Source organism: Colobus angolensis, unplaced genomic scaffold, assembly GCF_000951035.1.
Source record: "Colobus angolensis palliatus isolate OR3802 unplaced genomic scaffold, Cang.pa_1.0 Scaffold23, whole genome shotgun sequence".
NCBI lineage: Eukaryota > Metazoa > Chordata > Mammalia > Primates > Cercopithecidae > Colobus > Colobus angolensis.
The window spans coordinates 14,186,001-14,200,559 of record NW_012115488.1 but is presented as its reverse complement, the minus strand read 5'-3'; the positions used below and the strand labels follow the sequence as shown (position 1 = coordinate 14,200,559).

General features: G+C 38.4%; 1 protein-coding gene across 1 annotated transcript in view; it reads right to left on the bottom strand.

Moving 5' to 3' along the window:
* The window catches only part of FAM81B (family with sequence similarity 81, member B), a 60,231-nt gene that overhangs the window by 44,856 nt on the left and 816 nt on the right, over nt 1–14,559 (bottom strand). Inside the window, 2 exon segments of the mRNA XM_011944318.1 lie at nt 10,695–10,759; nt 13,606–13,725. Of these exon segments, the coding sequence (XP_011799708.1) occupies nt 10,695–10,759; nt 13,606–13,725 (185 nt within the window).

Genomic DNA, 14,559 nt, shown 5'->3' with positions numbered 1-14,559 from the left:
ACCACACATCTACAGCCATCTGATCTTTGACAAACCTGACAAAAACAAGAAATGGGGAAAGGATTCCCTATTTAATAAATGGTGCTGGGAAAATTGACTAGTCATAAGTAGAAAGTTGAAACTGGATCCTTTCCTTACTCCTTATACGAAAATTAATTCAAGATGGATTACAGACTTAAATGTTAGACCTAAAACCATCAAAACCCTAGAAGAAAACCTAGGTAATACCATTCAGGATATGGACATGGGTAAGGACTGTCATGTCTAAAACACCAAAAGCAATGGCAACAAAAGCCAAAATTGACTAATGGGATATATTTAAACTAAAGACCTTCTGCACAGCAAAAGAAACTACCATCAGAGTGAACAGGGAACCTGCAGAATGGGAGAAAATTTTTGCAATCTACTCATCTGACAAAGGGCTAATATCCAGAACCTACGAAGAACCCAAACAAATTTATGTGAATAAAACCAACAACCCCATCAACAATTGGGCAGAGGATATGAACATGACGAGTTCATGGGTGCTGACGAGTTGATGGGTGCAGCACACCAACATGGCACAAGTATACATATGTAACAAACCTGCACGTTGTGCACATGTACCCTGGAACTTAAAGTATAATAATAATAAATAAAAAAAAGAAAGTTATGGATTCCAAAATCAAATGTTAACAGTAACTCCCACATTTTCTCTTCATTCCAACAATAAGCAGGGGACCTTAATGCTACTCATGTGCCCTAATAGGGTGGCTGCAGAAATAACACCCAGAAGTATTCTTAGACTCCAAACCCACAGTTTGTTTAGTTCTTTCTTCCTTTCTTGATCCTGGCTACCATTATCTTTTCCACTTTTGCTCCTAACAAATAGCACATCCTCCATATGGCAGCTAGAGTGGTCTTTCTAAAGTGTAAAGGTAGCCCTTGACTACGTAAAACCTTCCTATAGCTTATCCATTCTTTCAGAATAAAATCCTATCTCTTCTTTCTAACCTCATCTCCTCCCATTCTTCCCTCCATTTATCTCATTCAACCACATAGGCCTTCTCTCATAATACCCCATTTTATCTTCTCCAAAGCATTTGTCATTACCTAAAATTATCTTATTTACTTGTTTCTGTTTATTGTCTATCCTCCATCACTAGAATGAGAGCTCCCTATGTGAGGCACTTTTCTAATGTGTTCTGCACAGTCCCCTAACATTGAGAAGAATGCATGGCACATAGTAGGCAGTCAATAAATATTTGTTGATTGACGGACTGATTTCTCTACCTGGACTGTTCCCTTAAGACTCAGTCGTTGAAAAACTGGACAAAAATAAATAAATAAATAAATGGTTCCATAAAGTCACAGTCTGTTGGAGCCTCAAGACATAGTTTATTCTCTTGAGCAATATAAAATAGTCTCAGCATAGGTGAGATTCTTCTTTTCTTTTTTTTCAAATTGAATATTTCATTAACATGGTAGTTGTTTTTGTAACACGTGTACACACACTTGCACACTCAGAGAGATTCTTCTTTTCTATCACCTGTAAATCTGAGGTGCAAAGAAAACTTTGCCAAGGGGTTTTGTGAGTCAGATTGCATTTACCACTCATTTGGTTCAAAAATGTTCTTTTGGAAAATCACCAAATGGTACCTACCATATATAAAATCCATTCCCCTAAAACCCCCACCATGCTGACAGTGCTACCCTGGATTGGATGTATGAGTCACAGGCAGAAGGGAAGAAGATGCCAGGCTCTGCTGAAGGTGACACACAGCCTCGCGGTGGACTGCAGATTTGCTCATTATTTTCTTTGAACCAGTGTTGCTTTGTGGCCGCTAGACAATCTATAGCCCAGATTTGCCAGCAAAGGTATTTGATCTCCTGGTTTTCAGTCCTGTATAAACACTTACAAATTATGCTTCATTTCCCCCCAAATTTAGAAATTGTTTTCTCCTAGATGTTCTCAGTATGGCAGATACCATTGGTTACCCTCCCACCAGCCACCCCCACTTCTGCCTGACTTGATTCATGCTTCCTGTGCCCCATAGCCTTCTGGGGGGCAAACTAATCATAAGGATTCCATTCTTCTGGGTTGAGATGCAATTGATCATGGTCAGAGCATGTGAAGCAATTCTGACCCATGAGATGCAAAGAGAAACCTGCTATGGGGCTTCTGGGTGAAGTGTCTTTGCCTTCAAGAAGGAATACACGAGGAGAAACTTCCCTCTTCTTTGCTGAATGTTGTCCTGTCTGTGCATGATGCTTGGAACTACCAAAGCCATCTTGTGATCATGAGGAAAAAGGATATGGTGGAGAGAAAGGATAAAAGCTTAATGATGTTCTGAAGCTACTAAATTTACCAAACTCTGGATTTTTTTGTTGTTGTTGTTATATGAGCTAAGCAGTATTCCTACATTTAAACCATTTTTGGCTAGTGCTTCTGTTATGTGCAGCTGAAAGTATTGTGTGTGTATCTAGTCATTTACCAATAAAAATGTCATTTCAAATAAAGATATATTAAGTACTTACTAAATATTTACTCTAGTTCATATACAATATTTACTCTAGTCCATACACACATTTACTCTAGTCCATGCCTGTAATACTACATATTTAAATATAATTGCTCTGTTCCTCAAAGAACTTAGATTAATTCTGATTTCTCATACTTCAACTGGTATCACAGGGGAGGGTGAGGGAGGAAAGTTGTTAAAATACAGATTACTCCACTCCAACACAGACCTACTGAATCATAATTTTAGGGTAGGCAGGGAGAGTAAGAATATGCATTTTAAGCAAGTGCATAGGTGATTCTAATATATCCTAAAGACTACACACCACTCATTTGTTTAAGATTGGTCATGTGAATCAGCAAATAATATAAGGAAGGATATATAATGAAGTGCTAAAGTAGTGAACTATGGAATATGAGCTGTCAAGTTCTGTAGACATCCAGAAGCAGCTTGGCAGGTTGGAAAGCAAGGTAGACTGAGGGTAGAATACAGGCTCCACCACTTACCAACCAAGTGTTCTAATTGCTTCATCTGTAAACAGGGTCAACAAGGCCTATTTTGCTGTGTGGTTATAAGTTGAGAAGCATGCAATAGAGAGGGTGATAAGTGAGAAGCATGCAGTAGAGAGGGTGGTGAAACCAATGCCATACAGCTATATGTCTGGAGTTAGGAGGGTCCCAGTGCCTCACTCTTGGGGGTGAGGTGCTGTTGGCTAATGTCAAGATTATGTCTGGAAAGAGCAATGAGGGGGCAGACCCAAGCCAACAGGTCTGTGGTCCTGTCTGTCAGGTCTGATTTCAATGCTGTGGCTATTTGGCCCATTGAAGGAAGCCTTTTAGGAGGGTATCACCTACTGCTATGCAAAGCTATTTGTCTGCAACCATGGAGACATTAAGTGGGATGCAAATGCTAGACTGTAGTTATTTCTTTTCCTTAATTTTTAAAGTTTATTTTAAAAATTTATTTTATGTTTAAGTGGAGAGCTTTCCTTTTTGAAATTTCTTTTCAGGCCTGGGATTTACTATTAACTGCAGTCTTATTATTATTGCTAATTCTTAAGGTTTAATGAAGCCCCAAATCATGGCTCTGTTTGGTTTTATTTACATGGTTCCTAAAAGATAACAGACAACTTATATTTTTTCCCTGTTTGCATTGCCACAAGGACAGAGAATATTGTTTTCCAATTGACTTTTCTAAATCAACCATGGAAGAACAAACACATGAGCATGTCTCAATTTTCTAAGAGAGATTCCTGACGAGGCGATTATTCGAATCATTATGTATTCCTAAGGGATACAAACTGAGGGCTTTCCCTAGTAGTAAGATGTAAACTTAAGAACCTCACTGCTTTCTTAGTATGTTATGTATGTCAGTGGAACCTAGATCTAAATTTAACTATGAAAGGAAAGAAATAACTGAATATTCCAGATGAGTGCAGATGGAGTCACCAGCCACAGGAGGAAAAATTCCTAGGGGGCCTTTTCAGAGAGATATTTGGGCTTCACATAGATCATTGATTATGTAGCTGACAACTGAATCCGAACAGATTTTCCACAAACTCTGAGTTCTATTTTTCTGTAATTCGGTGTGACTTACACCAGCTGTGCTGTAGCTGGCAGATCGGCCGGTACATGGAGCCTCTCACTTCCCTGCCTGTTCTGTTCTTGTGAATAGAGTCCTAAATTTACTGAGGAGATTCTGATAACCATTTTGGCAACCTGTAATACTCAGAGAATCAAACTTGAAAATTTAAACTTTTTCTAGAACACAAAAAGGCATACTGAAGAAAGATTTCTACATTTTTATGAGATCTAATGTATGACTAGTTACGGTCTGAGTGCAGAGAGTCCTACAAAAATAAAAAAATCTAAAGTGAAATCTCAGGGAATATTTTGATGCCTCACAAAAATAATCTATGAGTGTGTATGTGGGGAGTGATGAAATAGAAAAAAACATTTTCTATAGTTTCTGTGTTGCTTGTTTATAACCACCCTGGCAAGTGGATGTTTGTAGCTGGAGAAGCTTCCACTGCTGAGTTTTAGGTAGGGCTGAATGCTGTGGGGGCTGAGGCAGGCAATTTGAGTTCGGGTGGCCTCTGTCCAGGAGGAAGTACACCAGGCTAACAGGGCTAGGCCATCACAGAGCACCAGGAAGGGCCCAAAAAGGAGAACTCCATATAGTGGCACGGTCCAGAAGAGACTGGAGAAAAAACTGGTCATGATTCTTTTCCAGTGAAAAGTGATGCGCTCTATAAGGCAGACTCCTCATGTTCAGTAGAATTTTTAATAAGATTACAAAATGAGTGATGTGCCTGGTACAACTGGTTTTCCTTTATGTGGAGGCGTCAAGGTTGACAAAGGTTCCAAACAGAGTTCCTGTGTCAGTGAGGACAGGGTGGATGTCTGGGTCATATTTACAGGTAAAGCATATGCAAACTGCAGTGCAAATTGTTTTGATGATGTTGGGAGTTCCTGTAGCATTTGTGGCCCTCTTGAGATACCACATTACCTTGCTCTTTGGGGGTGGGGGAGTGTTTAATGTGAGTCTCTAGGGGAAAGAACGCTGTACTTGGAGTAAGAAGACCTGGGTTCAAGTTCTATCTCTGTCACAAGCTACCTTCAACCTCTCTGAGGTTGCCCAGAAGAGGGCTCCCTCTCTGTCTGGTGGAGAGAGGGACTCCTGACCCTCCCACTCGGCTGTTGAGGTCAAGTTAAAGGATGTATACTTGAAATACTTTGCAATGTCTTGTAACCAAGTCTTGTACAATGTTGTATATATGTGTTCTAACAATTATTTATAATTATTAAATGGTGTTGTGGGTTGAATTGTGTCCCCTCAAAAGAAATGGTGAAATCTTAAGCTTAATACCTCAGTATGTGACCTTATTTGGAAATTGGGTCTTGCAGATATAAGCAGTTAAGGTGAGGTCCTACTGGAGTAGAGTGGGCCCGTAATCCAGCATGGCTGGTGTCGATGTGAAGATGGCTGTATGTATGTATGTATGTATGTATGTGAAGGTGGTTGTATAAAGACAGAAACACAGGGAGACACCATGTAAAGATGGAGGCAGAGATTGGAGTGACACATCTATAAGCCAAAGAGTACCAGGGACTCCCCAAAATCACCAAAAGCTAGGTGGGAGACAAGGAACAGATTCCCCTCAGAGCCCTCGGAAGGAACCAATCCTACTGGCACTTTGATTTTGGATTTCCAACCTCCAGAATTGTGAGGTAATACATTTGTATTGTTTAAAGCTACCCAGTTTGTGGTAGGGAGTTCCCAACCCAGGAAAAATATAAGGAATTTATTATAACATTATCTTATTTCTATTTAGTGCTTATAGTCAATGTATCATTTTCATTGCATTCTCATCACTACCCTGTGGCATAAGTAAAATTTGTCTCTACTCAGGAGGAAACTGAGGCTTGGAGGCTGTGAGTCACTCAGCAGGGAAACATTCCAGTAGCCTCTCCTCTTTCTCCTACATTACAGCAGCTTTGCTTGGGCCAGTTAGTGGCTCTTCCTGTTACATTCGCATTTTTCTCAGAGGAGAAAGGTGTGTCTTTCTCTCTGCTTCTTAATATGTAACTTGCTGCCAACATCACATAATTTTTCACCAAGTTACCTTTCCTGTCTGGCTCACATCTCTCCTTGGAGTCCTAAGGGTCTTCTCAGAGGCCCAGAGGTTGAAGGGGGCTCCCTCTCTGCTCTAGAGAACTGAAATCAGCATCAGCCTGACCTCAGTGGAGTTCTCACGCTTGAGCAGAAGGTCTTAAATGTGACAAGAATCCAGACAGCCTCCTGGGAGGGACTGAGCATCATTTGGGCAGCCCCTTCCCTTACTAATTGGGGGTCCCTATGGGTAATATCCAGTCCCTGCAACCGTGCCCACTCTTAGCAGAGCCTTGCCCATCACAGGTGGTGGGAGGCATGAAAAGAAGAAAGAGAAAGAGCAAAAGACTGCACTGTGGTTGATAGCAGCACCATCCAACCTAATATGATCTATCCATAGAAAGTTCAACCAACAGAGTTTTGTCTTCCTTTCTCACGCATTGTAGTGTGAAATATCTGTGTTCATCATGTAGTAACAAAAGCAATGCATTACGGAATAATAAAGAGTCTGCCAAGGTGCTAAGAAAAACTTTGAAAATGAATACTTTCAGACCCTGAACTCCATATTCCACTCATGAGGGGAAGTCATTAAACATTTATTATTTTGCCCATTTGACTTACTGAAAGTTTTATGTATCCAGATTTTAAATATCATTCTTTGGTTGTCAGCCAGACCCTCATCTTCACAAAATGTACTCTTGAGAGAATTCCTGAGATACATGTTGGCTATAGCCCAGCCTGGAAAACTCCTCAGTATAAAACGTCATTTCCTTGGCCTCCTTTTTGTTCGGGAAAGTTGGAACTTGCCTCATGGACAGCAGAAACCCAGGATTCATTCTCTCCAGAGACTACCAAATAGAATCCCAGATGCTATCACAGTTCCAATTTGTATTTCGCTCCTTTTCACCGCAGCCATCCTTGCCCCCATTCTGTTGCTGCTACAGCATAAGAATGTTCTTGCCTTAGAAACTTTGCTCTTTCCCCAGATGTCCACATGGCCAAATTCCTCACTTCCTGGTCTTTTCTCAAATGTCAACTTCTTAATGAGGCCTACCCCAGCCAGCTATCTAATAATTCGTTTCTCTGCTTCCTGCTAGAATGGCTCCAAATGCATTATTAGATAGCTTCCTGAAGGAACTTCTTGTCAAATTCTTATCACATTTGAAGGATCTTTGTCTGACTTGTTCACAGGTGTCTCTTCAAGTGCCTAGCATGTGCCTGGCACATAGCACATGCTTAAGAAATAGATATTAAGTGAGTAAATGGTAACAACCAGTTTTTGAAGATCAAAGAATCGTAAGGATGAAAGAGACCTTAGAACGTATTTGATTCCACGGGGAAAAACTTCCCCCACTCCCAGGAGAGTCAGTTAAAGAAAAAAAGAGAGATTTATGGGCAGAATTGATTTTACATTAAAAATTAAATTTCATGGGAAAATAATATACATTCCTAAAGCTTAACCGCCTACTTTATTTCACAGTACAATGTTGATGAGAAATTGTGGGCAGAGTTGAGAAGCAGCAGGTGCTCATCACTGATCACTTGAAATCCCCACCCCATTTTATAGCATAGGCAGATATTATCAGAGAAGAAATTTTCTTTTTCTCAAAGTCATACAGCTGATTAGAGGCAGATGCAAGAGTAGACCTGAGGTGTCCTGGCCTCCTTTTAGTGATCCTTCCACCACCATCAGCAGCAGAAGAATCAGAAAAAAAAAGGCTCTGGTACTTTTCTGCTCAGTTAAGCTTAAATGAGCATTGAATATACTGTTGTAAAATTAGTGGATATCTGCTCATTGTGAATCAATGAACAAATGTGGAAATCCGAATTGTTACCTTTAATAGAATGTCACCATAATTGAATTGTCAAAGACTGAAAGCATCCCTCCTTACCCTGCCCCATGGATTCTTATGACCTAGCATTTATCAAGCATTAATATTGCTTGGATGCTGCTCCAACTGCCTGAGGCAGGAAGGGCTTTGTAAACACACCCCATCTGCCTGTCTCTTGAATGTGCATATATGCCTGGCCCTAGAGATATTCCCTCATTGGCTGAGAATTACCCCTTTTGTCCCTGAATGTTTACTTTTTGAGTTGCTATTCTTTGCTGATAGTATTACCTGTAAATACACCCATATAGGTTTTAAGGTCAAACCTCTGAAAACCTGTAATATATATTCAGGCCATTTAATGAGTTGATAATGACTTTTACTTAAGTACTCTGTTTGCCTGTCAATCCATTTGTTGTCACCCAACAAAAACTATGAGTTGAAGGGTGAAGTCCTTCCTTCCTTCCTTCCTTTCTTGTATGTATGTATGTATGTATGTATGTGTGTATTATTTAGAGATGGAGTTTCAGTCTGTGACCCAGGCAGGAGTGCAGTGGTTCAATCTCTGTTCACTGCAACCTCCACCTTCTGGGTTCAAGCGATTCTCCTGCCTCAGCCTCCCAAGTAACTGGGATTACAGGTGTGCACTACCACGCCTGGCTGATTTTTGTATATTTAGTGGAGATGGGGTTTCACCATGTTGGCTATGCTGGTGTCAAACTCCTGACCTCAGGTGATCCGCTCACCTCCACCTCCCAAAGTGCTGGGATTATAGATGTGAGCCACTGTGCCTGGCCAGTGAAGTTATTTTAAAAACCATTGTTCTTTATTTTTATTTTATTGGATTAAATATGTCAATTCAAAATGTCTACGCTGATTACTGAAATGCTCAAATGCTATTTTGCTTTTCCAGTTAATCAGCTGCTTTAAGCAGAGCTGTAACAATTTAATTGTTCTATTGTTACTTTCCATTTAATCTGTCAACTACAGTTCATCAAGTATATTCAGTGCACCATGATAGGCCACTGGAGGGGTATCAAAAATCATAAGGCCATAGAGTGCCTGCCTTTAGGGAGTTTGCAGCCCATTCTGAGACATAAGAGAGAGAGACCAAAAGACAATTAACAATGTGAAGTCATAAATAGAAAGTTCTAGATATATGGTTTACATAGTAAGAGAAGGGATAAGGGAGAGATTAAGGTAGAAATAAATGTTGGAGTCAAGTAATCTTTATCATGCTTTTGCTTTGCATTATAGACAATTTGTTCCTCTTTGTCTTCATTTTAATTTATCTGAAAGCCAGGAAATCCAAAAAGTTTATCTTGGACTGCTTAAGTTTGTTACCATTTTTCAGGAGTTTGTTTTCTTATCTCCTGAGATGTAGGTCACCAGCTTGAGCTAAGAAATCCACACGGGTTCGTAATAGAATTTGACAGATCTGAAGAATGATTTTTATTTTCCATTTGTCATGTAGAGAGTCAGGTAGGGACAAGTTTCCCTTTTCTCCTTGGAAGATAAGCTAATATATTTATTTATAATAATAATTTTTGTGCATACCACATTCATTATCCTTAACTCAGAAAAAAAATGTCATCTATCCAAATATTGCATTTTTTAAACATTTAAAAATATTTTTCCCATGCTTGGTTTCATTTTGTTCTAAATCATAGATTTATAGTCAGATAAACAAATACAAGTTGTGGGGAACATGAAAAAAGGGGCTAAAATACTGTGATAGAACTATTTGGAATGTATTAAATTTAACTGGCCAAAGGACAGGGGAATTTTTGTGAAAAAACTGCAGTAAAAATTATGAAGAAATTTTATCATCTTAATTGTTAAAGATATTTTTTAAAAATCTAAGTTCAATGTGTATTTAGATTTTTCTCTTCACATGAACTCATTTCATTCATTTGGCTATTTTTTCTTCTGTGGTCATTATTATTAAAATCAGAATTATTTTAAAGCTGCAGTGAATTCTACAGAGTTTCTAGTCCAACCTGTTTGTTTTTCAGATGAAAAAACTAAAGCCCAGAGACATTATGGAACTGACTGATGTCACGCAGCAAAGTAGTAGAAGGACTGAGACTAAATCCCCAGTGCCCTGAAAACATGAATGACAGCATTAGACCAAATCCTGCTTTGACATATGGAACAGAAAACAACTCAAATTAATATGCATTGTGTCTGCAATGCCACCTTCATCACTGGCATTCTCAGGTAACTTGGACAATGTGCATGTGTTAATAGTGTGTTACTCTGTTTCCAGGTGCCCGGAGTTGTCCCTCTGTGGTACACCTTTCCTGGGGGAGGTCCAGGTATGGCACTGTAAATAGCAGAAACAACATCTTCTAGTGATTAGTGAAATATACTTCAAAATTTCCTGAGTTTTTATCATGAAATGTTAACAGATTTACTTGGTTTATTTTGAAGTCATGGTTAGCTATATCTGATATTGTCGCAATATGTAATATGTTGTGTTGCTTTTCACATAAATCTACGGGAACCTATGGAAGTCATTTAAAGAAAAGGTAGTTAAATCTGCTTGTTCTGTCAATCAGAAAGGAACAGGATCAGGTTTGTCTTTCTGACATGATTTAGTCTCTCCTGAAGGCAGAGAGCTTAAGGTCTCATTCAGGCACATTCATCTCTGACTGAATAATTAAACACGGGATTTTTTCTTTCTTGCATGTGAGATTTGTCACAATAAATGCAGTTAATAGTTAAAACTAGTTGTAATTTACACACTTACTTGTCAACATATTCAACTAGATCTGTAGAATTCTTGGTTGACATTTTGGCTGGAGATAATCTTACCTAAAACAAAGGTTACGGATTCAGAATATATCATCTGCTTGTTTACAGATTACTTTTATGCAGTTTATCTTTAAAGTGTTTTAATTTTAAACAAAATATATACCATAGACCAGATAATCAGCCCGGTTAATCTTATACATGCCCTTTTGTACTGCTAATGACTAAAAACAAAATTAAGTTCTGTGGAGATACGAGAGAGCTGTATTTCATAGATTAGGTATCACAGTCAAGAAAACGTTTTTGGAAAAGTCAAAGCCATAGATTATTCTTAGATAATTTAAAAACGAAATATCTAATGATTATTGACCGAGTTACTAAAGAAGTCTTCACAGAGTGAATGATTCCTGACATGCTGATTTCTAAGGAGAAACAGCTAATTTTCAAACACAACGCCCTGAACTAGAAAACTAGCCTATCCAAGTACCTGGTTGTCAGATTATTATAGCCAGAGCACAGTCATATACATCATTTACTAACATTAAGTATAGCTGGCCATATGTACACTTAACTGGCAACTTCTAATTCAATAAAGTGGTACTACTAGAAAGTTCGATTTTCATGAAAGTTGATAATTTGCAGCATTTTTATGACAGGAAAGAAGATGCCCAATGTACTCACTGTTTTTCATATCCCAAAAATGCCTTAAATTCTTTTAAGTTTAAAAAACAAGACAGAGTTATCCTAATTTTAATAGCTTATTGCTGAACTGGATTCAATATGGAGAATATGAGTGGTATTCCACCTCAGTTAAAAACTTTAACAAAATATATTCCTAGGATATTTTTTCTTGCTTTATGTTACTGTGTACTATAATGGTGGGCAGAATATGTTAAGACTCACATACAGAAAGCATTGCTTTTTCAAATGCCCAAGGAATTACTACTTCTTAAGTTTTAAGAAACTTAATTGGATACCTCCCTCCTCTAAAAAACTTAAAGAAAAAAATGTTAAGTCTATTATCAAGGATGCTAATAAAGAACGCCTGACAAAGTCTCTCCTGACCCAGCCCTGTTGGTGGTGGGCGGGCAGAACAGGCTCAAGGCTGCTCATGAAGGAGCCCGTGAGGCCCCAGGAGAGAGCTTTTCCCCTCCCCACATTGCTGAATGGGGTCTGCAATGGGTCTAACGCTGTTAAGCCATGTCTTCCCCTACAGAGTGTGGAAACTGTCCTAAGTCCCAGAGGACCTGGTGCCTTCTAGCGTGGAGCGTGTTTTCACTCCTGTTTCCCACTGAAACAGTACTGAGTCCTGAGACCTCACCTACTTCATTGTCAGTTCTTTCCTCGTCACCTTTCCACCGCTCCCTCTGGTCTGTGGGGGGATCTATTTTTGGTATTTCCTCAGCAACCCGTTGGTCCCTCCTTATATGTTTGCAAACAGTAGTCCTCTCCCAGTATTTGTAGAATTAAAGTGTACGATGAACACAGTGTCCAAGAGCACTAACTTGTCCTTTCTTCTTCTGGAGTGTAACAATTAGATCTATGTTTTATTTTTATTTTATTAATTTTTAAGTCTTATTTGAAAGACCATAAGTAGCATCTTCTTAAAAACACACCTACAACACACACTTTTTTGGTGACAAATGTTAAGCACAACGATGGAGGAATATTTGGAAAAGTATAGAAAAGTTAAAATACAGAATAAAAATTCTCGCTTGTAATTTTGCTACCTAGAACAAAAGCCATTGATGTTGGCTTTTGGTGCAATTTTTTAAATGTAATTTTTAGGTATCTAAGACAGTATTTAAATTTTTATATCTTTGCTAATTGAACATAAGAGTCAGTTCTGTTTTATCCTCATTCCTATAAGCTAGGATGTTATTATATATAAAAATTGCCTCACAAACAACTTGATGGCTACTATGGGAATTTATCAGTTTTTATCCATTTCATAATGATACTTTAAAATATTATAGCTTTTTGGTTTTACGGGCTATGAAATACTTTCTTGTATGTGACATACTTTTATTTGACATGATGCCCTATAAAGTGGATATCATTCCCTTTACATTAGTGTAAGGATGACATTAGTTACCTTATTATTAGAAACCCTTAATTAGAAACCCTTATTATGGAAAGAAATTAAGATGATTATTTTTATAGGTGAGGAGCTTCAGGATCAGAGAAGTACTAGACTTGCCCAAGATCATGTAGATGATGATGATAATCATACTATAGCCCTTCCTACTTGCTAAGCACTTACTTAGGTGACTCATTCAAACCCACAGTAACTTTGTATGATAAGCCTAATTCACCCATTTTACAGAAGAAGAAACAGAGAGGTTAAGTAATCATTTCAAAGTCCCACAGCTAGTATGTGGTACAGCCAATATAATACATACCAAAAATCAGTGTTTGATATTGTGCTAGTTTTTTACGTAACAAGTGACTGCATCTGCCTCTTGTTATGTAAATTACGAGGTGTTAAGAGAAGTACAAAAAAAATCTGAAAACACTGCTTTAAAAAAATGTTATTTTTAACAGAGAAGGTATGACAAGTTCTAATAAAGGAAACATTCTATTTAGCTATACTGTTTTTCATGTTAGAGATAAAGTCTGCACCTTGAGTTTATCATGGTTCCTTTTGAATCATCATAAAACATACATCATGATCAACTTAAAACAATATCAGCCCCATATATTAAAAATCAGTCTAATTAATGAAATTGTAAATCGAGGCCATTTTTCTTTTCAGCTTATGTTGTCGGCAGTCATTTTGCCAAGACAGAACAAACAGGAAATGTGGGAAAACTATTCTTCCAGGACTCTTAAACTCTCTAAGCACTCTAAGCTTTAAAAAAGCTGAGCAAAGTATTCTAATTTTAATGTAAATATTGAAAAGTACTTGCTTTCTTTTCTTGGTTATTGGCTGAGCCAGGAAGGGGGTCATCAGGTTCATCTGGCTGTTCCTCTGCAGTCGCAGTTGGAGAGGCACTTTTGTTTACATCTGTATCTAGGTAACCAGAATGCTGAATCAGGTCAGGAACTATGGCAAGTGAATTTTTGCAGTGCGGCTAATTTTTTTTTTTTTTTTAATTGAGGAAAGTTTCTGTACATATAGCTTAGCTTAAAGGGAGGCTTTCAATTTGTTTTACATTTCCCCTTTCCTCACTTATCCCAATTCTCCCCCATACCCCTACAACATCTATAGTTAGCTAGAAGGGCATTTCTTTACAGATACTTCTACAAGACTTTTAGAAACTTTGTTAGGATCAGACAGCTCTAAAATAATCAGGAATATTTTTTTTTAAATTATACTTTAAGTTCTGGGATACATGTGCAGAACATGCAGGTTTGTTACACAGGTATACACATGCCATGGTGGTTTGCTGCACCCATCAACCCGTCATCTACATTAGGTATTTCTCCTAATACTATCCCTCCCCTAGCCCCCCAACCCCCAACAGGCCCCAGTGTGTGATGTTCCCCTCCCTGTGTCCATGTGTTCTCATTGTTCAACTCCCACTTGTGAGTGAGAACATGCGGTGTTTGGTTTTCTGTTCCTGTGTTAGTTTGCTGAGAATGATGGCTTCCAGCTTCATTCATGTCCCTACAAAGGACATGAACTCACCCTTTTTTATGGCTGCATAGTATTCCATGGAGTATATATGCCACATTTTCTTTATCCAGTCTATCATTGATGGGCATTTGGGTTGGTTCCAAGTCTTTACTATTGTGAACAGCACTGTAATAAACATACATGTGAATGTGTCTTTATAGTAGAATGATTTATAATCCTTTGGGTATATACCCAGTAATGGGATTGCTGGGTCAAATGGTATTTCTAGTTCTAGATCCTTGAG